This window comes from Desmodus rotundus, chromosome 3 (assembly GCF_022682495.2).
Source record: "Desmodus rotundus isolate HL8 chromosome 3, HLdesRot8A.1, whole genome shotgun sequence".
Classification (NCBI taxonomy): Eukaryota; Metazoa; Chordata; class Mammalia; order Chiroptera; family Phyllostomidae; genus Desmodus; species Desmodus rotundus.
In genome coordinates, this window is record NC_071389.1 from 99,004,502 (window position 1) to 99,031,028 (window position 26,527).

The 26,527-nt window shown below is 39.7% G+C and overlaps 1 protein-coding gene across 1 annotated transcript in view; it reads left to right on the forward strand.

Moving 5' to 3' along the window:
* The window catches only part of IARS1 (isoleucyl-tRNA synthetase 1), a 98,540-nt gene that overhangs the window by 69,715 nt on the left and 2,298 nt on the right, over window positions 1–26,527 (forward strand). The window contains exons 28-33 of the mRNA XM_024551051.3: window positions 1,685–1,780; window positions 2,575–2,751; window positions 4,064–4,169; window positions 12,210–12,335; window positions 16,902–17,045; window positions 22,294–22,446. Of these exons, the coding sequence (XP_024406819.1) occupies window positions 1,685–1,780; window positions 2,575–2,751; window positions 4,064–4,169; window positions 12,210–12,335; window positions 16,902–17,045; window positions 22,294–22,446 (802 nt within the window). The remainder of the gene's footprint in view (window positions 1–1,684; window positions 1,781–2,574; window positions 2,752–4,063; window positions 4,170–12,209; window positions 12,336–16,901; window positions 17,046–22,293; window positions 22,447–26,527) is intronic.

Sequence of the window (26,527 nt, forward strand, 5' to 3'; positions counted from 1 at the left end):
ACCAGAAGATAAGACGTACTCCTTTCCTGAAATGTTTGACAGCGTGTCTCAGGGTAGAAAAGTTATTCATTTTAGATTGTCTTAATTAAACTCCTCTATTATATGCTTTTTACATATTCATTTCTTTAACCAATGCATAAATATACACTTTATTAGTTTTGTAGGTGAGTAATTATCCCAAGTGTTGGGTCACACTAAAATGAATAGGATGTATTGTAATCTCACCCTTTGAGTGAAAAGTCCATTATGGAGACCAGAAAGTAAGCTAATTGTTTGCCTGATAAATTATCTGGTAGAAGTAAGTACTGAGAATAATTCCTTTCTAAAGTGTGGGGTAGAGCCCTGACTGGTATGGCTCAGTGTATTGGTTGAGTATTGTCCCTCAAAGCAAAGAGTCGCCGTTTCAATTCCCAGTCAGGGCATATGCATGGGTTGCAGCCCAGGTCCCTGTTTGGAGGCATGCAAGAGGCAAGAAGCAATTGATGTTTCTCTCTCACATCAATGTTTCTCTCCCTCGCTTCCCCGCTCTAAAAATTAAGTAATTAAATAAAATCAAAGTGTGGGGTAGAGGTGGGGATGTTCAAGGAGTGCTCTTTGAAGAGTGTGTACAGGCAGTTTTGTATTCTGGGGCCAACATTTTTTATTGTGATGGAGCATAGCATCTCTTTTGACTCCTGATGAGACTTTTCTGGGCAGGTAAGTTCTAAGATCTCCAGTGTGGGAGTAGTGGGCTTGTTGGAGTCCCTCTGTGCCTAACATGTCAGATTCAGTGGGAGGTGGGAGTACCTTATGTGAAGTGGCCAACATCCTCGGGACTTACATTAGATGTAGTCTCTATGTGATGTGGGCAGGCTGCTGTAAGGAGCCAAAGGTGAGGAAGCTACAAAGGGAGGATGGTAAACACTGAGATGGTGCAGTTCTTCCCAGCTCCAGCCAATGTAAGGGAGAGCTTGAAGAAGTGTTCTGCACTTGAGGAAAAGTCATTGTGGGCTGTGGTGGCACTGCCCTGACTCATCATCCATTTCCCATTCTGCTTTCTGTACTTTCATGAAGCTTAACTCCTCTGATTGAGTTCTCTCTGAGGTAAATGGTGATGTTACCTAATATACTTGTTTATTCCCCTCTAATAGAAGTGAAACATACTACTAGTACATCATCAACAACCTTCAGAACATATGAGATTAAAAAGTAGACAAAGTTGACAAGAAGATGGTAATTTAAACTAACTCAAAAAAACACTGTGGTCCATTTTAGAAATTATTTTTTTAATCACACTAGTAAACCAAATGATAAAAAGGGGTCATGTTTTAAGAAAATAACAGATGGCTGCCTTTAATCCACTTGTTTGTTATGGATCCATTGTGAAAAGCTGCTCTAAGGACTTCATGTCCATTGACAAAAAGCAGAGTTGAAAGACTTAACAAAAGCTGGTCTCAGGATCCTCTGTGAGCAGCACCCTACAGAAGAAAAATGGAAAGCAAAAAAGGATGAAGCAATCACTGATTACAAACAAGAACCCAAACTATGAAGAAACTAGATTACATATGTCCTTGGCTCAGTTTTGTGAATAAATACTGCTGTGTATTAGACTTCTCAGAATTTAGTTTAAAAAGCATTTTGCTGAGTTTGGAAGAACCATTTGTCCTTAAATGATGGACATAGTGTGCTCTATTTATTCCTATAGGCTTTGGTTCTCTTAGACATCACCCCTGACCAGTCATTGATGGATGAAGGAGTGGCTCGGGAAGTCATCAATCGCATCCAGAAACTTCGCAAAAAGGTTTGTCAGATTAAGAACAAGCGGCTGTTTTGGAATTTTGCTTAAGTTTTGGTTGTTGGGGAGGGTGGGAGAGGTAGGCAATATAAACCATGGTAACCAATTAGTGAAAATTAGTTGCTAATGTATAATCCATTCAGATTGTACTCTACAAGAAGGTTCAGCCACTTTCCCTCTCTACTTATTCACTCCCAAGCTGGATGGTGGGTACTTTGTTTCTCTGACTGGGAGCTTTCTGCCAGTCTGTGCCCCTTGTCCTCCTTTTTCCACTTTCCTGGGACTTCGACAAAATCATCTTATGACTGGTGCTCTGATGACAGTGAGTATCTCTGAAGAAGAGTTGAGGTTTGGTCCAGTAAGCGTGGAAGGGCTTCTAGCTCAGGGGAGAGATTGTTTTGATCTGGAGAGAAGAGGTATTTCTTGTTTGGAAGCTGGGAACCAGGGCGGGTGGACAGAGACCATTGCCTTCTCCCACCAGGTAAGAGCTACGGAGCTCCTACCCCTAGGAGGGCTCCCACCAGCCCTCATCCTTAGGCCAGGTGTTTGAAATTTGTAGTTCACGGTCTCAGGAGGTCACTTCCTGCATGTAAACAGACTGCTTGTAAGCTCTTGTCTCATACTGAGCATTGTGAGTGGGTTCTCACTATTTCACTCCTTTGTTTCAGTGGAGGATTGGGCAGGAGACTGTACCCTCCCATAATGATTTCAGCATGGGATTGTCAGCCCTTGTTCAACAGTGCCTTACATTTTGATTAACAAAGTACTTGCCTTTTAAATTTTTCTATATGTCCTTTTAGTGCAATCTGGTTACAACTGATGAAATAAAAGTCTATTACACAGCACAGTCTGAAGGAAAGTATCTGAGTACCATTATTGAAAGCCATATGGAGTTCATATTTGCCACCATAAAGGCTCCCTTGAAACCATATCCAGTGCCTACATCAGATCAAATTCTTATTCAAGAAAAAATTCAGGTGAGTCCTGAGTTCTGTTGAACTATTAAGAGATTTAGTATTAGATTTTACATTACGTTTATGTACTAACCTCTCTTTTTTAAATCTAAGGAATTCTTTTTTAAGATTTTATTTATTTTTTTAGAGAGAGAGAAAGGGAGGGAGAAAAAGAGGGAGAGAAACATTGATGTGAATGAGAAACATCAATCGGTTTCCTCTCATACACACCCCGACCAGGGGCTGAACCTGCAACCCACTCATGTGCCTTGACCAGGAATTGAACCAGCAACCTTTTGGTTTGGGGGACTATGCCCAACCAACTGAGCCACACCAGTCAGGGCTATGTACCAACCTCCTGATATTCTGTTCCCTCAGTGGCAATTTGCTTAATATTTAGTTCTGAATTACTGCTTTGGACAGTGGTCTGTAGGGTCAGAGAAATGATGTTCAGGATAGGAGAGAAGGAAGGAAGGGAGATCTGTTCTAGCATTTCTTTTGGGGAAGGTAGCCAGGAAGTATGTACAAATTGCTAGTATCACATGGCTGTATGGGGTAGTTATATCTAAAACTAGGAAAGTCCATAATGTGAATTCTAGGAATTATTGTTCAAGTTAACTACAATTGACTTGAAAACAGTTAACTTTAAAAATAGTTTTATTTCCTGTTAGTACATTTTACATGTAACTTTGGAAATCTGATACTAAGATTTGGCCAGAAGTTGGACATGTATAACAGGGGAAGAAGATCTATTTCAGCCACTCATTTATTCAATCATTTACTCCTTATCTGTTCCTATTTTGAATGGGACAAATAAGGCGGACAAGCAAGGGGTGGAAGTGACTGTCTTTTTAGTGAGGACAATTTACAAGATAGTTTTATTTTCTAGTTTGTATGTTTTTTACCTATAGGTGGAATCTAATCAACAAACAAATGAGCACAATTGAACCTGAGGCTTGGAAAAAAATAAAAACTGACAATGCCCAGAGGGGCAGGGGAAAGAAAGAGAAGGGTCAAGCAGAGGAACACAAATAGAGGACTCATGGGCATGGACAATGTGGGGGATTGACTGTGGGAGTCGGGGGAGATGGGGTAGGGGTGAGCAATGGGGAAAAGGGCAGTACAAGTATAACTGAACAATGATAAATTAAAACCAAAAAAAGGGATTAAAAAAATTAGGGGGAAGATTGAAGCCCTTGACTATTTTAGTGACAGGATTGAATATGATCTCAGAATTGTAGAAAGTTCTTTATCTTGGAAGAAACAGTTGCCCTGTTGTTTCTGACACTGTGGTTAATTGCTACAGTTACTCAATCACATATTCTTGTGTGCTTAGTTAAAGGGGTCTGACCTGGAAATTACACTCACCAGAGGATCATCGGAGCCTAGCCCTGCTTGTGCATATGTCAATCTTTACATTTGTGGAAATGGCAGTGAGCAAGGTAAGAGTAAATGAATTCCATGGTTTCTTTTTTGTTTTTTGGTTTTGGTTTTGGTTTTTTTTACTTAAACCTATGAATATCTTTGAAGCTATTATAACAGAATTGGTGAAATCTGATAACTTTTTCCTTTTCATTGTTATCAATATGAACCCACAAAAGTAAATTATTAGACTTGCTCTACTAGGAAGATGGAGTAGACATGCTTTTCCCTGTTTCTCCCACAAAGTACAGCCAAACGCCCTGTACATTATATATAAAAAGCAACATGAGAAGATTATTTTGTACTTGTCTCAGTTTGTCAATAACAAATGGTGTTAGACGAGCACATTTGGTTCTTACGATTAAGACACCCTTCAACAGTTACCAGCAGGGAACTGAAAAGATACAGGTTTCTTACTTACAAAACCTGGAAATTAATTACGCAACACACGGGGGGGGGCACCCAGCCAGGTCAGGGTTGGTTACAGGCATGTACATGCACAGACCTGGATTATTAGTGAACTTAAAACCTAAGAGCAGGATTTCAAAGCATGCAAAGAAAAAACAAGAAGTAGCCAAATTTTAGATACTGCAGTCAACCAAGAACTCTAAAACAGAGGAGCCTTGGTATGAAGAGCTCCTCCTGGCTTGTTGTCTAGTCAAGTGGCTGGCAATGTGTTTATTGGAGGTAGCTGTGTTTAAAGCACATGCCTAGGCAAACAAAGCTTAAATCAATCACTTTTATTAAAAATAGTGGGGGGAAATGCAAAAAATCAGGGCTTATATTTCCAGTACTCTTTAAGGTGGATGGAAGAAGACAGGCTAGCTAGGGACCTTGGAACCAAGCAGCAAAACAGAACTGTGTTCCCTGGGATTTCTTATTGCATCATATATCCCAGACTCGGAGTTAAAGAAGCCAGCAATCTGGAAATGCCAGTGAGCATGAACAAAAATACCCCAACGAAATCCTGCTCTCTGTAGATGAAGGATCAGTAGAGTACAACCTTGACCAAGTCAGAAAACTTTTAGATAATAACTGTTTTCCAGCCAACCACAACAGAAAAAATATTATTACCTCACTACCACTGACACAAAGACCAAGTGGGGAGCCTAGACGTCTGCCTTTCCCAGGCTAAAAAACTTCAAGCCCCCACTGCCATGGTGGTTGTCAGAGAAGACCAAGTAGTAAGCTGGGATTTTTATTTTACCTAGTTGGTAGCTGGACCCTCTTCCCAGTAGTGGCAGTGTAGATCACATGGAGGGCCTGGACTTCTTCCCCACCAGTCAGTCATAAGGCATCTCTTCCCCTCACCTTTCCCTGTGGTAATCAGGTCACACAACACCCATCACCCTAGAGAGGTATCATTAAAGGCCATGTGGGGAGCAATAGGCAGGCAATTCACCTCTTCCAGTCCTAAGGAAAAGTGGGAACTCCCTCAATCCATCACACCCCCATTCTCCAGAAATGACAAGGAATGTCAGTGATAGGGAAACTGGACATAATGAAGCAATACCACCTTTCCTCATCAATGGGATGTCAAAGTCCGCTACAGTGGAGGGTTAAATTAAGAACTAGGGTCTCAGGAAACCTAATTGAAAAATACTCATCTTTCCAAGAAACAGGAAGTTCTTAAACTAAAATGAAATAGGGCAATCAATACATAAAAACATCTAGATAACAGAAATTTTGAAATTACTTGACAGAATATAAAGTGGCCATAATACAAATGCTTCAGAGAATAATTACGAACACAACAGAAACAAATTAAAAGTAGAAAGTCTCAGCAAAGAAATGGAAGATGTAAAAAATCACAGAATTTTAGAAATGAAAAATACAATAACTGAAATACAAAACTCTCAGTAGATGGCTCAATAATAGAATAAAAGAGATGAGAAAGACTCTGTGGACTGGATGATACAGTAGAAATTACCCATTCTGAAAGACAGAGAGTTAAAAATACTTGATTATTTTTTTTCCAAAAAAAGACACTGAAAGATACTGTCTACAGGTGTGTGTGCATTCTTGCTCTTCTCTTTTCCCCAACATGGCATCTAAGAGAATGCCACTGTATTTCCTCTAGTTCATCCCAGTTACGGTAAACCCACCACATCACACCATGGACTTTGGTAGGGGAGTAAATTATAAACACCAAAATGAAAGTATTTTTAATGTGGTTTAATTATTTAATGCTCCCAAGTGGGGAAAATAAGTGGGAAAAAAAGGAACTGAGCCTCAAGGATCTGTAGGGTAATAACAGAAGTTGTATATTCTTGTCTCTTAATTCTGGGAGAAAGACAGGACTGGACTTTAAAAAGTATTCAAAGAAACATGACCAAAAACTTCTGAAATTTGGCCAAAGACATAAATCTTCAGATTTAAGAAGCTGAGGGATACACATACAGGAAAACCCCAAAAGAATCTACGTAACGACAACACAGTCAAACTTATCAGAACTTAAAACATCTTGAAAGCAGAGATGTGTGACACCTACACATCTTTTGTACGGGGGGAAAACCTGAATAATCTGGATTTCTCCTCAGAAACCATAAAGGCCAGAAGGTAATAAAGGATAACATTTCTGAAATGATAAAATATGTGTAATATCTACCCAGAATGATACCAAGCAAAAATGTCTTTCAGGATGAATAGAAAATCAAGGCATTCTCTAACAAAGGAAAAGTAAAAGAATTTTTACTAGTTATATATGTATTATGTTCCACCTACTGCAACCACTAAAGGAAAAAAAGCCTATACCAAAAGATACATACAGAAACACTAGACAAAAATGGAATGATATGTTCAGATAACCCACAGGAAGCTTAGGGAAAGAAAACAGAACAAATAGAAAGCAGAAAATAAATTGTAAGACTTAAAGTTAACATCAATAATTAACACTAAATGTGGATGCTTTAAATTGGCAGAGTAATGCAAACACATTACCAGCTATATGCTATATAAAAAGCGTATAAAAATATATAAATACACATTTTTTGCCAAATGGTGAGGCAGGTGATGTGCAAAAAGGAAAGAGGTTTATGCAGGTGCCACACAACCTGAAATAATGGTGGACTCCTGTCTCAAAGACCAATTCAATCCTCCTACTTAGCCTACAGTTTTTATATGGATAGAGAGGGGAGGACTATGTTCCTAATTCAATAATCTTTCTAGGTTTTGACTTCCTTGGGCACTATCCATGTTCATCTTCCAGCTTTCAGTATGCTCAGGCCCTATCCATTTATCTTTTTAGCTTTCCATGTATGCTTAGGCCCTATCCATTTATATCTGTAGCATTTGACATGCTTAGTGTAAAAACCTCCCTTTGCTCCTGTCTTGGCCAATGGGCAGGGACTCCCCTGGTGCTCCCACTGACTATTTTATGATAACTATTTCCCCCTTCAATGCCCCTCTCCCCCCTTTACAAGTGTAAATTGTCAAAGATCTTATTCTTCTGTGGTTACTCCTTCCTGGCAGAGGACATGATATTACTAATCTCCACTTCCAGAGATTCTAACTGTCTAACAAAGAAGTGGGGGAGTCAGGAATGGAGGGAATCCTTTATGTGAGGGAGAAGAATTGTTGTTTTTGGAAGGCAGCATATGCAGTGTCTTGGAGGATGGCAGTGCTTCATGTTTCAAGAGATAGTTTTTGCAGATGGGCTTCCAAAAAGAGACCTGTTCTACAAACAATCAAGTGAAGGGTCGGAATCTAGAGAGACTGAAGAATCCCCATGATCTAACCCTGAACAGGGCTTTGGGTGGAAACCTCCCACAGCTGAATACATTTGCTGAGGAAACCACTACTGGGAAATGCAGGAAAATAAGAAGGAAAAGAAATAAAAAGTAACATTGTCACTTAACGTTGGGAGCCACTTTCCCTCTGAAAGAGAATTTTAAACTTCCTTCATGAGTGTAGGTCCATCTTTCCCCTGCATATCAACAGCAGCTGCTGTTTTCCTCAGGCAGGGCCCACTTTATTTGTGTATGGTGGATCCAAGGCTTGATTCCCTTAAGGTTTAGGGAAGAGTAGGACATCATAGGCACCAGTCCATTGCTCAGCTAACTGCTCTTCAGGGCCTTGTCTTCCTGGTCTTTAGTAAGACTCAGTTTCCCAGCTGTAATGGGTGTAAGGGATGGTCAGATGGGTAGATGGACCTGTAATGAGCAAACTTGTGCAAAATTGTTAGTGTTTGCCCTACATGTTGTACATATTGTTTAATTTTTAATTCACACTCTAAATCTAAAGGGGGTATTCCTAAAACTGAAACTTGGGTCTCCCATAAACTATTTCAAAAAGGCTTAATTTAAGCCTACTTCAGGGTGCAACCCTAATTCAGAGCAAGGCAGTAAGGAATGCCGGGTTCCGTTTCAAATGTGTTGCCCAGCATGTATTTGCCTGGGTCTTCTTTATTATGTTTTATTTTCTTAGTCTTTTCTGTAGATCGAGGTCTCCCAGATGCACATAGCCTCCATTGCATCTGTAGTGCCTATCCTGTCTTCTGGGAGATTTCTGAAGTGAACGATGGTCTGTTGTCGCTATTAATGCTATGAGGAAGTCCAAACTAGGGATTATTTCTTTATGTAGAAGCTTTGCTACCTCAGTTGCCTTTTTGGTTCTATTTGGGTATGCCTCCACCCGTCCAAAAAAAGTGTCCACAAAAACTAATAAGAATTTAAAGTTGTCTCTGGTTTTTGGCATCTGTGTAAAGTCAATTTGCCAGTGTTTCAATGGGCAAATCCCTCTATATTGTACTTTTTCATTGGGGTAAGTTCTGTCTTAGGGCTGCTTTTGGTGCATATCTGGCAGGCTTGGATAATTCTCTGGATGGTCCTTTGCAAATGAGGGCTCTTCAAGCGTACTCTGTTGAGGTCCATTAAAGCATCTCTTTCATAATGGGACCCTTCGTGTAAGCGTTTGAGGATGGGATACACTAGAGCTTCAGGGAGTAAGATCATACCATGAGTGCTCATCTTCCATATTGAATTAGGGTCATTATTAGAAAACGTCCATTCACAGCCCATTCATCATCTTGTTCTGTGTGATGGCGTTTAAATTCTGACAAGTCCAGGTGGGGAATCCCAGCCCCCAGAAGTGGCATCCCTCGTGTGCCTTGTCTTGCTGCCTTATCGGCAGTTTCGTTTCTTTGGCTTGTTTGGGAACCATTCTTCTGGTGTCCTGGGCTGTGTATTAAGGCTATCTGGTTTGGTAGATTCGCTGCCTCTAGCAATTGTAAAATTTCTTTTGTATGTTTGATGTCCTTATTCCCCGAGGTTAAGAACTGTATTTCTTTCCATCTTGCCTCATGGGCATGGACTGCCATGAAGGCATATTTAGAGTCAGTATAGATGTTAACATTCTTTCCCTGGGACAATTCTAAGACTCTGATAAGGGCTGTCAGTTCAGCTTTTTGTGCTGAGGTTCATACAGCAAAGATTTGTGCTTCATTACCTTATGTACGGTGACTTACTTACACCTGGCTTGTTGACCATTCTCTATGAAGTTGTTCCTATCTGTATATAATTGCTAGTTACGTTCTGTCAGTGGCTGGTCCAATAGATCCGGTCTGCTGCAATGAACTTTGTCTATTATTTCCAAGCAATCATGCTGGAGGTTTGAGCCTCTCTGTGAGTCTGGGAGTAGGGAGACCAAGTTTAAGGTAGTGGTAGTCTGTTAGGTAACATTTGGATCATCTCTTTCAAAGAATTATGCAATGGTTTTGCTGTAAATCCAAAGTTTGGAATCCAAATTCCACAGAACCCTGCAATCCTTAAGAAACCATAAAGCTGCTGCCAGTTCTCTGGGCCTTTTATAACAATGGCTTGTTTTACTGGTGCCCTGTTTTCAGTTGGAATCCCAGGTATGCCACCTTCTAATTGCAAATTTCGTCCTTGTGAGGTGATACTTTATATCTTCTTTTGCCAAATGATTCACTGGTAGTGGTGAGCAAAAAATTCTCAGAAGTATTGCTAGTTGTCAGTAAGCCATCTGTGTATTGTATTGGGTTGGCCAGGAAGTTCATTCGTCTTCTCCATACTGGCTCTAATAGCACATAATTGTCTTCAAATTCATTCAGAACAATTTTGTTAGATTGTATTGTGACATCTGTCGTACCATTATATAAATACTGACTCCACCAGAAAGTATAATATAAGAATAATAGGCATACTAGATGAAGAAGAGAGGGAGAAGGTAACAGCTTATTCTGATAAATAGTTGATGAGAACTTCCAAAATGTATGGAAAGACTTAGGTCTTCAAATCCAAAATAAACAAGACACCTAATTATCTCAGTCCAAGGCACATTGTATTAAAACTCAGAAATTAATGGCAAAAAGAATTTGCAAGGCAGCCAAGGAAAAGGAGGTGTGGTAACTTATGAATGGAGTCCCTTTAGTTTTCATCAAATTTCTCAGTAGAAACCCTACAGGCCAGGAGACAGTAGAATCAAATATTCAAACTAATAAAATAGAGAAATTATCAGCCAAGAAAAATGTATTCAGCCAAGGTATTCTTTATATATGAAGAAAAGATAAAAACTGTTCCAGAGTTCAGGAATTTATCACTGGAAGACCTTATTTAAGGGCATTATTCTACCTCCTACAACGAATAAGAGGATATAGAACTATGAGTAAGATCACCAATAGTCAGGCAGAAGCAGAATATTAGAACCCTTTTCCAGAATAGGATACTATACACTTAAATATCACTTAACAATTAAAGGAGTTCAAAAAAAAAAACAAGTAAGGAAAGGAAGGAAACATTAACATAGAGGAAGCAGGCAATAGCTACTTGAACTCACAGCATAAGTAGGGTAAATTAGTGACAACAGAAACATGAAAAGGGAGATGGTAAAGTTCTGAATCTGCAAAGGGAGATGGAAATTAGATTCATTCAAAACAAAAAGGACTACTGTACAAATAAATCTTTTGCATAAACCTGTTTGTAACCACACACACACAAACATCCAGAACTGAGACCCATAACTTAAAAAGGAAGGAAACAAAATAAAAAATTATAGAATACCATCAAACTAAAAATATCAAATGCAAGGGATAAGAAACAGTGGCAGCATAGAGGTACCAGAAAACCAAAGATAAAATGGCTAATGGAAACCCTGATACTAAAATAATCATCCTATATGTAAAAGGACAGAAATCACTAATAAAAGTATACAGAGAAATAAATTGATCCAAAAACAAAACCCAACCATGTGCTGCCATCAAGAGACACATCTTAGCTGTGAAGTCAAATACAGACCCAAAGGAAGGAATGTCAAATGACTCTTCAAGCAAATGGCATCCAGAGAAAAGTGGGTGTAGCCATACTTATATCTGACCAAATATGTTTCAAGATAACAAAGGTAACAAGACAAACATGGACATTGTATAATGATAAAGGATACATTATATCAAGAAGACATACACATCTCATTATATGCACACCCAATCAGCACTAAAATATATAAACTAACAGAAACTGACTAAAATACAACCATAATAGGGGACCTACAAACCTTATTGACACCTAGAAGTAGATCATACAATCATAAAATCAATAAAGAAATATAGGCTTCAAATGACACATTAGATCAAAGGGACATGACATTTACAAAGCCTTTCATCCCAGAACACCAGATTATACATTTTTCTCCATTGTACATGGAATATTCTCAGACCATATATTGGGACGCAAGAGAAGTCTCAACAAATTTAAGATTGAAATTATACCAAGGATAATGTCAAACTATAATTATTTGAAATTAGAAATCAATTGCAAAAAGAAAGCAAGAAGTCCCACAAATACGTGGAAGCTAAACAATATGCTACTAAATCAATAGACTGGGTCAAAGAAATAAAAGGTAAGATCAAAAGATATTCATAAACAAATGAGAATGACAATACAACATAATACTTTTGTGATACAGGAAAAGCAACAATGAGGAATTTTATATCATTATAGGCCTATCTCCAGAAACAAGGAAAAATTTCAAACACCATGTTTTCCTTTACCTTTCATTCTAATTTACCTTTTTCTTCATTTTTACTTATATTTGTGGCTTTTTAGGTGGAGTATTGCTTCTGGAAAATCCAAAAGGCGACAATAGGTTAGACCTTTTAAAGCTGAAGAGCATTGTTAATAGCATTTTTGGTGTGAAAAATATGGAGCTGGCTGTCTTCCATGGTGAAACAGGTATGTGCAAATTTGAAAGTTATCCTTGACCTTTCACATGAGGTGGATTGTTAAAGATATGAGTCAGGCTGGACTGTCAGCAGTGCCTGCCTAAAGTGTGCCTATGTCTCTGTTCTGTGCAATATGGTGGAACAAACACCATACTTACTAGGAGATGAAAGCTCCCATCTTACCCTCTCACCTGTTATCCATGTCATGGATTCTGGGCTTCAGGGACTTCCCTGGAGAGTTTTAACTTTCTTAAGCATAGTACCTGTGTCTTGCTAAACCTATATTCTCAATAAGATAAGCCTAAATATATATTTTTTAATTCTAAGTACATTCTCTCCCACTGTCACGGGTTAAAATGTGAGGCACAACCTGCCCACTCCCTCCCCCCAAAATATATTTTGAAGTCTTTACCCACAGTACCACTGACCTTCTTTCTAAATAAGGTCGTTGAAGAGGTAATTAAGGTAAAGTAAGGTGGGTCCTACTAGAATATGACTGATGTCTTTATAAGAAGATGGTGAAGAGACAGAGGCATCATGTGATGACAGGCATAGATTGGAATTATGCAGCTTCAAGCCAAGAAACACAAAAGATTGGTAGGGGCCTCCCCAAGCTAGGAAGAGAAAGGAAAGGATTCCCCCACAGGTGTCAGAGGAAGCAAGGTCCTACTGATAGCTGGGTTGTAGACATCTTCCCTCCAGAACAATTTGGTTTTCTAAGCCCTTTAGTTTATGGCTCTTGCAGCAGCTATAAAGAAACTAATACACTCATTTTATGATCTGAAAGCTTATTTTCAGAAACTTTTAAATAGCCTAAAAGAGAACATTTAAATGGTCAATAACTAAAGGGATACCTGCTGAACCTCAACAGTGAACACCACAGTGAGGTATTATTACTTGCCATCACATTGGCAAAAACTAGAAAAATTTCTCAGCAATAAATGTTGTCAAGGGTATTGTGTAATAGGAACTCACATTCACTGCTGGATTGTAAATGGATAGAACCACCATAAAAAATCATGCCAACCTATCTGTTAGGGGCTAAAGAAAGGAAGCAAAACTAATATGAGAGAAACCTCGTATGTTAAAGGTGTGGATGAGTGAAGTTAGTTGGAGCATTTGAGAAAAATCTCTGACCAGGATCCACCAGGGAGGACTGATAAGTAAGTCAGTGGAAGGATTGGGTTTCTACCTGAAGTCACCGTAGCATGAGAAGTAGGCATAGTCAGGGACAGACTGGAACTCATCTGTCTAGCCACTTCTAACAATGACAGTTTGGACCTGCAGAAGAAGCTTTGCAAGAGAGTTGCTCATGTGCCCAGCCCAGAAGTTGGAAGAACAGAAGCCTGTGAAAGCTGGGTGGTGCCTGGGCCCACATTGACTTTTCAAACATAGTGCCGGTAACTAAACTGTCTTTCAAATCCTGTGCACCTTTGGGAAACTTTTAGCTTAGCTAAGTTAGCAGAGTTAAATCTCCACAGTCCACCCGTTGTGATTCAGGCATCCACCCTGGCTGAGTAAGGCTGTGTTTTATTAAAACTTTATTTACATAAACAGGAAACCAGCCAGGACCCATAGTCTCCATATCCTAGTTTAAAACATGAATGGTATCGTGGAAGACAGTATCCTAGCCCTGCCATCTGTTGGCACCCATGTGGTACTGAAACTGAGACTTTAGAAGGCTACTGCAATGAGACCTCATCAAATTAAAAAGTTTCTGCAGGGCTAAAGAAAACAGCATTAAAATGAAAAGAGAACCAACTATATGGGAAAACATTTGCCTATGATACCTCGGACAAGGGTTTGATCTCCAAAATACATAAAGAACTCACATGACTCCACTCCAGGAAGACAAACAACCCAATTAAAAAATGGGCAAAGGACTTGGACAGACACTTCTCCAAGGAAGACATACAGAGGGCCCAGAGATATATGAAAAGATGCTCAGCATCACTAGCCATCACAGAGATGCAAATTAAAACCACAATGAGATACCACTTCCCACGGGTCAGAATGGCCATCATAAACAAATCAACAAGTGTTGGAGAGGATGCGGTGAAAGGGAACCCTAGTGCACTGTTGGAGGGAATGCAGACAGGTGCAGCCACTGTGGAAAACAGTATGGAATTTCCTCGGAAAACTAAAAATGGAACTGCCCTTTGACCCAGCAATTCCGCTGCTGGGATTATACCCTAAGAACCCTAAAACACCAATCCAAAAGAGCCTGTGCACCCTAATGTTCATAGCAGCACAATTTACAATAGCCAAGTACTGGAAGCAACCTAAGTGCCCATCAGCAAACGAGTGGATCCAAAAACTATGGTATATTTACACAATGGAATTTTACACAGCAGAGAGAAAGAAGGAGCTTATACCCTTTGCAACAGCATGGATGAAACTGGAGAGCATTATGCTAAGTGAAATAAGCCAGGCGGTGAGGGACAAATACCATATGATCTCACCTTTAACTGGAACATAATCAACAAAAGAAAAAAACAAGCAAAATATAATCAGAGACATTGAAATTAAAAACAATCTGACAGTAACCAGAGGGGAGGTGGATGGGGGAAAGGGTTTTCAGCATCAACTATAAAGGACACATGGACAAAATCAAGTTTGGGGGGTGGAAGCAAGGGAGGGAGGTGGGTTTGGCTGTGGTGGTGGAGGGGTAGTGGGGGGCGGGGAATGCAGACAACTGTAATTGAACAACAATAAAATAATTTTTTAAGAAAAAGGCCACTCCACCATTTTTCTAGACAAGCTGCTTCTTGGTGATGGGGAACATAGTACAGCCAGGGAATTCCCTGAATACACATACCTTGCCATATCTCAAGTTCTTTAGTCAGAAGCAATACTGAGTTAGGTGTTATAGTAGTAAGTATGACGTTCCCAAAGTCCATGGATGATGACTCTGACAGAAGCATTGCAGGCAATTAAGACTAACCCATACCCCAAACAAATGTCTATTCCAGTAACAGTAAAGCACTACGTTTTCCGTGATGGAAGTGGCCCAGTAACCAATCTGCTATCAGGTTCTCTACTCATCAACTGGCAATAATGTGATATTGGGAGCTTAGTAATGGTCCTGCTGTTGGTAGATGGGATACACTGTTCCAACTAGCAAAACCATCATTTAGAGTGAAATCCATGTTGCTGAGACCATGTGAAATCTACCTAGCCAAAATGGTGCCTTTATTCATCATTCCATTGAGGAAGGACAGGAGTGGTTGGGTTAAGGCAGACTGACTTACACAAAACAGGTGACACTGTTCACCTGATTTTTAGGATCCTCATTCACGGTCTGCTCATTTGCAGCAATCTTTCTATATACCTTTGCCCTTACTTCTTTATCACCAGTTTCAAGTTCTGTTCTTTCCAAGTCCCTGGTCATTCCCAGTCAGTCAAACCATTAGCCCCTGCCCATGGATGAGTATAGATCCATTCCTCTGGCCATCCCAGTAAAATCAACAGTCCACTGCCCTGAATGAACTTGTGCCCACTAATTAGATTCCTGTCAACATTGTTCTTCAGGGCCACCCAGAGTCAGTGGGTATGCAGGACTGCAGTTACCTCTTTGCGATAGTGGGGCACATTATGCAGAACCATCCACACAGCACACCTGATACACTTTCTTTCTCTTGTCAACTGGTGAATCCTCAGGAAGCCATAGGTGTGGGTCAAGAGAGGAGCCCTTGTGGCTCCAGGCTGGTCATGGGCATCCAACCGCTAGGTGGAACAGGTCCTTGAGGGTCTTACCCAGTCTGGTTTCATACCCACCAGTTCCACTCCCCATCCTCAGTCACAGCCATTACCCGTCACTCACCTATGTTTACATTACTTAGCAGTATTTAACTTTCTATAAATAAAATTATATTGCACATATTTTGTGTGTCTTGCTATTTTCCACATATATTCATGAGTCCGAAAACTAGTTTTCTTACTATGATTATTACTCTTAGACACATGGGTCTTTTCATGGTGAAGCCTGGGGTTCTCAGGAGGAAATTTTAAGAAAGCTACAATATAATATACAGTTGACCCTTGAAAAATATGGGTTTTATGGATAGTGATCCCCCCCACCCCATCCCACCATTATGGTCAAAAATCTGGATATAATTTGTGCGGTCAACCCTTCACCTTCACTGACTCAACCAACCATGAATGGAAAACACTATTTTCTATCCAATTGGGAATGCAAAAATAATGTTTTCAATCCCCAGATGCAAAACCTGCAAACACAAAAGGCTGACTATTAATTGAAAAAAATTTTGATGGAAGTTGACCTAGTTCCAGCCCATGTTGTTCATGAGTCAGCTATACAGGGAAAGAACAAAAGAGGGACAGAAGAGTTGGTCTGTATTTTAGATTGTAAATATGCCATTTCGTATCAATAGCATTTTCTATTAATTGTATGTCATTACAACCTGATTTTGTAGTAAAGGCAGTGTCCTTTGATAAACATATAGAAAATATCACTGAAAATATGTACATGTGGTAGTTTAAGAATTAAAAAAGAAAAAGTGAATGACTTCAGCTCTGAAAGAATGATACCTTGTTACCCTTTTGTTATTTTTAGAAATACAAAATGAAACCAACTTACTGAATCTTAGTGGGAAAACACTGTGTGTGACTGCAGGATCAGCTTCCTCTCTGATTGACAGTCCTGGTACTCTTCCCTGTCAGTATGTCAACCTACAGCTCATGAATGCAAACCCACAAGGTACGTGCCTCCCCCAGCTATGTACACCCTCCTCAGGTGAATTGTGGGGGTTTTGGCAGTAACATTTACTTTCATGTTCAACCTCTCTGACTTATGTGGATTTTTCAGTTTGGCTTCAATGCAGTAATATTCAAGTGTAGATTCCCACCCTGCTTTAGGGTGCACCCACGGGTTTATTTCTTTTGGTACATTTATGGAGAAACAACTTCATCCATCTGACATGTTAAAAGTTAGGTAAAAGTTAGAGCTAAATGAAGCTAAATTGTTTAAATGCCAAAACATTTTAATTTAGCCTGTTTTGGAAAACTTTTTATTGATTTCTTAGAAGGTGGGGGAGGAGAGACATCAGTTTGTTGTTTCACTTTTATTTATTTGAATTTTAAATATTTTATTGTTATTCTGTTCCAGTTATACCAGTTTTCCCCTTTAGTCTGCCTTTGCCCAGCCCACTCTCTGCTCCCAGAGTCATTTCCTACCTTGTTGATCATACCCACAGGTCATTCATACACGGTCCTTGACTAGTCCCTTCCCCTTCTTTCCAATCCAATTGTCCTTCTCCCTCTTCCTTGGTCGCTGTCAGTGTTCCATGTTTCCATGCCTCTGGTTCTATTTTGTGCATTACTTCATTTTGTTCATTAGCTTCCTCTTATAAGTGACATCATATGGTATTTGTCTTTTACCGAATAGCTTATTTTGCTTATCGTAATATTCTCCAGTTCTATCCACTCTGTCAGGAAAGGGTAGGAGCTCCTTTATTCTCTGCTGTGTAGTATTTCATTTTGTAAATGTATCACAGTTTTTTGATCCACTCATTTACTGACGGGCACTTAGGCTGTTTCTAGCACTTGGCTTTTATAAATAGGGCCTCTGTGAACATAGGGTGCTATTTATAAGTTCTTTTAAATTAGTGTTTAAGGATTTTTAGGATATATTCCTAGCAGTGGTATTGCTGGGTCAAAAGGCAGTTCCATTTTTAGTTTTTTTGAGGAAATTCCATACTGTTTTCTACAGTGGTTGCACCAGTCTGCATTCCCACCAACAATGCAGTAGGGTTTCCTTTTCTCCACATTCTGGCGAGCACTTACTTGTTGATTTATTAATGAAGGCCATTCTGACAGGTGTGAGGTGGTATCTCGTTGTGGTTTTAATTTGCATCTCTCTGATGGCTAGTGATGAGCATTTTTTCATATGTCTGTGGATAATTTTCTTCTCCAAGTTAAGGAAGTTTTCTGTCACTACTTTTTCAAACAAGTTTTCTATTCCTTGCTCCTTTTCTTTTCCTTCTGGTGTCCCTATGATATATTATGTTTCATGTTGCCCTGAAGTTCCCTTATGCTACCTTCGTTCTTTTTGTGTCTTTCTTCGTTTTGTTGCTCTTAATGTTTTTTTTTTTTTCTACCTTGTCCTCCAACTCTGATTCAGTCCTCTGCTTCATCTAGCCTGCTTTTAATTCTTTCTAGTATTCTTCATTTCAGATATTGTGTTCTTTTTCTCCTGGCTCTTATTGATAGTTTCTTTGCCCTTTTTTATGTTGATATTGTTCCCAGTTAAGTTCCTTGTAGCTTCCATAGGGTTCCTTATAGTTCTCACTGAACTACTTTAGCATCGTTATAACCATTATTTTGAACTGTATGTCTGTTAGATCACTTGCTTCAATTTCATATAGCAGTCCTTTTGGGGATTCCTCATTTCCTTTCAATTGGGGTGTTTCTTTTTCTCCCCATTTTAGGTGACTCTTCTTGTTTGTTTCTGCACATTAGATTGATCCGCTTTGACTCCTTGTCTTCATTCGGTATTGTTCTATGGTAGGAGACTTTGGGACTCAATGGTGCAGTCAGTCTCCTTAACCTCCTGAGCTGGAAATTCTTTGGATGTCCTTTATGCCATTTATTTGCACTCCCTTATTGTAACCGGGTTTCGGTTGTTGTGGTGTCTTTCTTTAGTGGGTCTTTCCCTCTGGCTGGCTAGCTGGCTGAGAGGCACACTGCCCACCATGTCTTGTATGCTATTATACAGGTGCTGCCAGAACAAAACAAAACAACCTAGGATACAAAACCCACACCTGCAAAAATAACCTCACCCACAACCACACTATCATCAGCATGTGAGCAAATATTAATAAAGGTATAAGGAGATTAAAACTATTTTAAAAAATACAAGATGACTAGCTGAAAGAAAAATGATTTTGAAAGAGTAGAAGGAAGGGAAATAATATGACTATGGAATAGAAACAGGGTGAAGAAAGCAAGAAAGTAAAATTAATAAAATTTAATGTAAATTAAAAAGGGGGTAAAGAAGGCAAAATGGATTAAGAAAAGAGGAGTATAGTATGAGGTTTCTACAAAAAATTGTTTAATACTGACTAGGAATGAAATGATTCCTTTCTTTGGAAGAAAAGGTCCACCACAACAATATTCACCACAAATGAGGAAAGATTAATACAGGTGGAATGGGAAGAAGATGGGAAAGAAGGAAAGGAAAAAAAGCTTATGAGATATCTAAAGGAAAAAAAAGTGATTTTGACAGCTTAAAGGGCGAAGAAATACGAGTGAGGAATGAACACCAGGCTGAGAGGGAAAAAGTAAAATTTCAAACAAAAAAAGGTAAGAGCAGGAAGAAGGTAAAATGTAATAGGTGAAGGGAATGGCAAAATTTGAAATATAAAAGTAGTTAAGATCTAGGAATAAAATTGAAGAAATGCAACAACCACTATGTCAAAATCCAATGAGCAAAGATTAGTAATGACGGAGAGAGAATAGGGTATTTTAAGGACAGGAAAAGGAATGTGAGATGCCTAATGACATGAAAATAGTTTTCAGAGGCTGGAGGTAGGAGACATAATAAAAGTGCAGACTCGAAACAAGTTGTAGCAAGAGAAAATAAAATTTAAAACAAAACTGAGAAGTGGAAGGAAGAAGACAGTGGAATAAGAGAAGGGAGGTGCAAATTACCAGATTTGAAATAACTAAAATTTTTTTCAAATAGTGAAATAATAGGAACAAACTTGAAGGACCAATAATGAATATTAAAAAGCTGTGCAGGAGAGAGAATACTGCCAATAATGAATAAGACTGCAGTGCAATTCATCTCAGCAGAGCCCAGTGTTTGCCACTGTCTTCTCTTTCTGGATCTGCTCCTAGTAATGTCTGATGGTGTCCTAGTCTGACCCTAGGCAACCTGTCCACCACTATAAGCAATCCACAGTCTGTGTCTCTCTCCTTCAGGGTTGGGTGGCACCAGTGTCCTACCCTACAAGCTTCCCATCAGCACAGAGCCCAGGAGTGGTTCATTTAATGAGCTGAGAGGACTGCCAGTACCTCCTCCATCTGGTTCCAGAGGGGACTTCTGGTGTTATTGGCAGGTCAGGAACCCCGGGTCACCCCCAGGGTGTGCTGTTCATTCTTCAGGGAAGATGGCGGGAGTGTTTCTCCGCCCCTTCACCACATGTCTTGGTCTGTCCCGTATTCTTTCCAATAATGTATGGTTTCTGGTAAGTTAGCTGTCCATTTCTTGTAAGGGGCCAATATGTGTAAAGGAGGCAACTCTTTCCTGCTTGGTGCAGACAGCAGCTCTAAGAGCTGAGGCTGAGTGGGGTCCTGAACACCTCTTGTTGTACCTATCTCTAATCTCTCTGCTGTGCTGGTTTCAGTTGATCAGGGCCTGAGGAACAGTGTAGCTTGTAGAGTCTGGTAGAAAGGGCTCTTTCAGATCTATTCCTTTTTTTCCTCTGTGGATATGCACCCCACGAGGGGCTCCTGAGCCTGGCCTTAACTGATCTGCAGAGCCTGTAATCCCGCAGGTGGGGTTTGGGTGGACCTGCTTGGCTGCAGCAAATCTCAGGTGCTCGGCTCTTGGCCATCTTGTCCCCAGCCTGCCTCTCTTGCAGCAGACGTATGCCATACTCACTATTTTGCACAGCTCCCTACTCACCAGCTGTTTTTGGTTGGGTTCCACAGTCATTTCAGTGTGACAGTATCACTCTGATTTCCTTGTTCGCAGAGATGCTGTGCACACCCGCAAACACAAGGTCCCGCCTCAGCTCCTCTTTTCAAAGAGTTTCTGTGTGATCTCCACACAGCAGCACTGAGTCCTGGGAGGCTTGTTTTCCTCACGCTCCCCCTCCCCAAAAAGCACCAAGTCTCTCTCAGTCAGGGATAACCACAGCTCTGCCACTGCCTTGACAGTTTTAACATTTCTCTCTGGATCTCTTCTGGATGGCGATGGCAGGGTGCTCTCACTGCTTCCTCTAGTGCATCTCAACCTCAGGCAGGCCTGCTTCCACGTGATGCATCTGGAGCCAGCCCACCCTGGCTGGCTCTCTCAGCCCCTGGAGTTCAAGGCTCCTGAGTCAGATTCTAGTCGAACATTTCCCATGGCGGCTGGGGCCAGGGAGGCAACAGCCCCCTCCCCAGTAAGTATCGCAGTCTGTAGATCCTGGCCGAGGTGTGGGCATTCTGGAAGCTTCTTCCCAAGGAGGCTATTTTACATTCCTCAAAATGTCTCCCACCCCAAATCTCTACAGCTGGAAGTACCAGACTGGGCAACAGCTCTGGCAGCTGCTCTGCCAGGAGAGCCCAGGCTGCCTGCTCCTGTGTGCCCTGCAGACAGGCAGGCTCTTGCCCACTCACACACTCATTGGAGTACACACTCACCCACGCTCTCAGTCACTCTCAGCTGGATTTTTGAGGGGATCGCTCTGCAATTTAGCTGTAAGACAGGTCTGGGTCTGGGAGCAAGAGGATGGAGCTTCCAGCTACTCCACACCCATGTTAGATCCTGTTGTTTGACTTTTTTGCAATTGTTGGTTGCCTCTTGTATGTGTGCTGACAAGGGATCTATCCCACAGCTGTGATGTATAGGGACAACACTAATCAACTGAGCCTCCTGGCCAGGGCTCCTGAAAAATGTTTCCGAAACTGGGAACATTTGGGTTTTTTCCTGTTATTTTGGTGATCTCATTATGCAAATTTGTTAGTGGAGCCTTCAGGCTCTTGGTTGGAGTGTTTACTGATTATCTCTTTCCCAAGCTGTGCGTGTTTTCTACTGGCTGATTTTTATTTTTCTCCTTTCCCTTTTCCTTTGTGAAATGTTTAAGACTCTTTCTGCAAACTGTACAGCTGTCCTGCTCGAGCTCTTGTACTTACTGCTGATTCTGCAAGCCAGCATCAGTCATTGCCTCCATTAGGAATCCAGTAGTTAGATGGTGTGAATTCTTGAGATTTAATCCAATTTGTTTTTTCTTCTGCAGAATGTTTAATGGGAACAGTGGGTACTCTCCTACTTGAAAACCCATTTGGACAGAATGGACTCACCTATGAAGGTCTTCTGCATGAAGCAGCCAAGGTGTTTGGCCTTCGTAACAAGAAGTTAAAGCTGTTTCAGGATGAGACTCAAATGAATGGTGAGGAGATTATAGAACATACTGCATTTTTGTTTTATTTTTTCTTTTGCTAAAAGTAGATTTGATACCAATAACCAATTATGGATTAAATGTGAGAGAGAGTACTATTACCTCTTCTTTTCCTCTTTCTCCAGAAATTTGCCATAATACAATATTTTAAAAAATAATATTTAAGAGGGTGATTGCCTTTTGCTTTTGAGATAATCTAAAAATTATATTGGTATGTTATTAAAAATACAGGTTGGGGCAAAAGTAGGCCTACAGTTGTGAGTACACAAAACAGGTTTTTTTCTTATTTATTACTTATGGTATTATTTTCCATACGAACAAGTGTAAACCTACTTTGCCCTGTGCATGCTTCTAGGAAAATTAGCATATTTGCTGATTCTAAATTGTTCTCTTTCCCTAGAGTCAAAATGATCACATTATTGTAAAATAACATAACAGAGTGAGGGAATCCTATAACTGACTTTATCCCTCCTCCTTTACAGCTTATAAAGCAGGCTTACATGCATTTTCTCAATGAGGTGCATCAGAATGAATTAGCTAGGTCATCAGTCAACATATTTGCCACCCAGTAATTCAGAAAACAGACTCAGGATGATGGCTTGCACAACACACAGGCTAGTGTCTTCAAGGGCATGTTTTTGCTATATCTCACACTTCCCTTTACATCATTCCCTTCTGCAATACTGCTGCTCTGTCTGTGCTGACAACTTCTCTGTTGACATCTTATTCCTTCCCCCTAAGTTCTGGTCTGTAACCCCTTACACATTGGACATCATTCCCTGAAAGTTTACAGTGGGATCTGGTTTTGTTTTGTTTTTTGTTTGCTTAATAACTATCCTTGTCATCCCAACTCAAAACTTCACCATTCCATCCTTTAATTTATATAGCCTTATAGCCTGAGATTTATTAGACTTTCTGAATCAGGATTTATGTTGTGTCTTCTAGCACTGGTGGAAAACTGCCAGACATTATCTTTCCCTCTTATCTTTGATTTTTCTGCAGATTGAATATGATATGCCTAGGTTTAGAAATTTTTGGTATAAGGTATTCTTCATTTCTGTTGCATTGTTTTGATTTCTAAAATTTCCTTTTAATTCTTTCTTAGTCTCTATTTGCTTACATTGCCCATCTGATCTTGCATGTTGTACATTCTTTTTATTAGAAGTCCTAGCATGTTAATTCTATTTATTTTAAATTCGCACTCTACTGATGGCAAAATGATGCTTGCTTTGTCTCTTCCTACTGCTTTTCTGTTGGTAGTGGTGGCAGTGAGTTTATTTTGTGGGGTGGTTTTTTTTAGTTTGGGGTTTTGTTGTTTGGGGGGGGGGGTTATCTTTTAGAATGCCTTGGGTGTTTTTGTTGATCGTTCAACATGATATACTAGGAAAACAGAATTGGGTTAAATAGGACCTTTACTGTTCTTTCAGTGTTAATCCAGTTGATCATATAAGAGATCACATAATGTCTTGGTAAGATACGGAAGGAGGGCGAGTGGAAGGTCTTCTAGAATTTTATCATTATGTCTCAGTCTTTGGTGGGTATGTGACCCGGGGCTGTGACCTTCACAGATGTTTCTCTGCTTTTTAATTTTCTTTTTTTCTTAAAGTGAGAAAGGACAGCTATAAGGGGCGAGGGTTGGGTATTTTCCTTCCTCTGAGTATATTAGACTCTGTTTAAAGGAGTAAAATTTAAAAAATGATTACTGCCTAGGAAGGTCTTCAGCTATTTTGCCAGGATTCTTTTCTGAAAGTCTTATACCTTTTTTCCCCTCATTTTCTTCATTCAGTGACATCTTTTGTGTTTAGTTGATTCTTTTAGTATACTTTTCTGATTTTCCTCTGACTTCCTTTTGTGTGTTTTTTTTAAGTATTTTTGTAGTGTTAACCATGGGGGTTACAACTAACATTCTAATTTATAACCTAGTTTCAATTGATACCAATTTTACTTTTAATAGCTTACAAAAGTTTTGCTCCTATTCAGCTCTGCCCCCACTTATATTCTTGTCAGAAAATACACTACACATAAATATAAATATAAATATAATACTGTTTTATGTATTTATCTTTTAAATCATGTAGAAAACAGAAAGCTACTCCGGCTGGTGTGGCTCAGTGGATTGAGCACCAGCCTGCAAATCCAAAGGTCACCAGTTCGATTTCCAGTCAGAGCACATGCCTGGGTTGCAGGCCAGGTCCCCATTTGGGGCATGTGAGAGGCAACCGACCTATCAATGTATCTCTCACACACCAATGTTTCTCTCCCTCTCTCTCCCCCTCCTTTCCCCTCTCTAAAATGAATAAGTATTTTTTAAAAAGAAAACAAAGCAGAGTTGCAAACCAACAATGCAATAACCATACAACTGTGAGTCAATGAGTAGCATCCTTGCATTTCAACTTGAAGAACTTCCTTTATCATTTTGGGGGGCACATTTAGTAGTAATGAACTCCCTCAGCTTTTCTTTATATGGGAATGTTTTAATTAGTCTTTAATTTTGAAGAACAGTGTTTGCCAGATACAGATTTCTGTGTTGATAGTTTTTCAGCACTTTAAATATGTTATCCCACTGCTTCCTGGCTTCCATGGTTTCTGATTAGCAATTGGCTGTTAATTTTATTGAATATTCCTGTTATGTTGCTTCTCTTTTATTGTTTTCAGTATTTGGTCATTATTTCTTCAAACATTAAATCTTTTTTTTTTTCTCCTTCTGAAACTCCCATAATGTGTATGTTAGTCCACTTGACTGGGTGATTTCAAATGTCCTGTGTTCAAGATCACTGATTCTTCTGCCTGCTCAATTATGTTTAGACCCTCTAGTGAATTTATTTCAGTTGTACTTCTCACTCCAGAATATTTACTTAGTTTTTTCTATAATTTCTCTATTGATGTTTTTGAATTATTGATGCATTGCTTTCTTGGATTTCATTAATTCTTTGTAGTTTCTATTGTCCTTTTCATTGGTTCATGGTTTTCCACTTAAGAGCGTTGCTCTGGAGTGTTTGTGTGTTCAAATATTTGTGCTTTAAAGGACAGCTATTGTCAATTATTTTTTTCTCTGAATGAACTATAATGTTTCCTGTTTCTTTGTATGCCTTGGGATATTTTTGTTGTTGAAAACTAGACATTTGAATACTGTATTGTGGTACTCTGGAAATCAGGTTCTCCTCATCACCAGGGTTTGCTGTTTCTGATTTTTGAAAGCTGTAATTGTTAATCTGTTTTATGACTTTGCCAAACTTTTACATATATATATTTGTGTGTATATATACACATATATACACCAAGACTATATTCCTTATTATGTATAGTCACTGATGTCTGTTCCTGTAGCTTGTATTCAACTACTATTTGACAGAAATTTTCTTGACTTCCAGGAGCTAAAAGCTTAAAAACAAAATACCCACCTCTCCCAGTTTTGGGGAATCGGCTTGTGCTGGGGCACTCATTCATCACTGCCAGGCCGTTTACAACCCTGCCTCAGCCTTCAATTTATGTTTTCACTGAGCCTGAAGAACAGCCAGATTTGTCCAGAAAAGCCTTTTACCTTTTTCAGAATTGAAAGCTTTGGCTCTTCTCAGGTCTCTTCTCTGTACATATCCTGGCTAAGGCATACATGTGACTTTCTAAAATTACCCAAGATACATGGGCAATATTTAACACCCCAGTTATCCAGAGAAACTGTCTCGTACTTTTCCTCCCAGTCCTAAGCAGTCTGTGTATGTTTCAATCATAATTTTTTCTTACACATAGCTGTGGGCTTTTTTTGTTTGCCTTTCAAGGTTTTAAAGCAATACCTACAACTTTCTGCCCTGAGTTACTTCCAAGTTAGGCAAAACAAAGAGAAACCTTTGTAAGTTCTTCAGATAGCCCCCAGACAGGTTAGAACAGACACAATATTTTTATCTCTGTTCCTTCTAGAAATAGGTGCCAGGGTCTCACACTGGGAACACAGGCTGCTGTCTTCAAGCCCACTGCCAAGCTAAGAGGGAACTTGACACACATGCTTGTTTCTCATGCATTTTCACTGTATTTTTCCTCTGAAATTTGTCTTTCATAAAATATTAATATTTGGGTA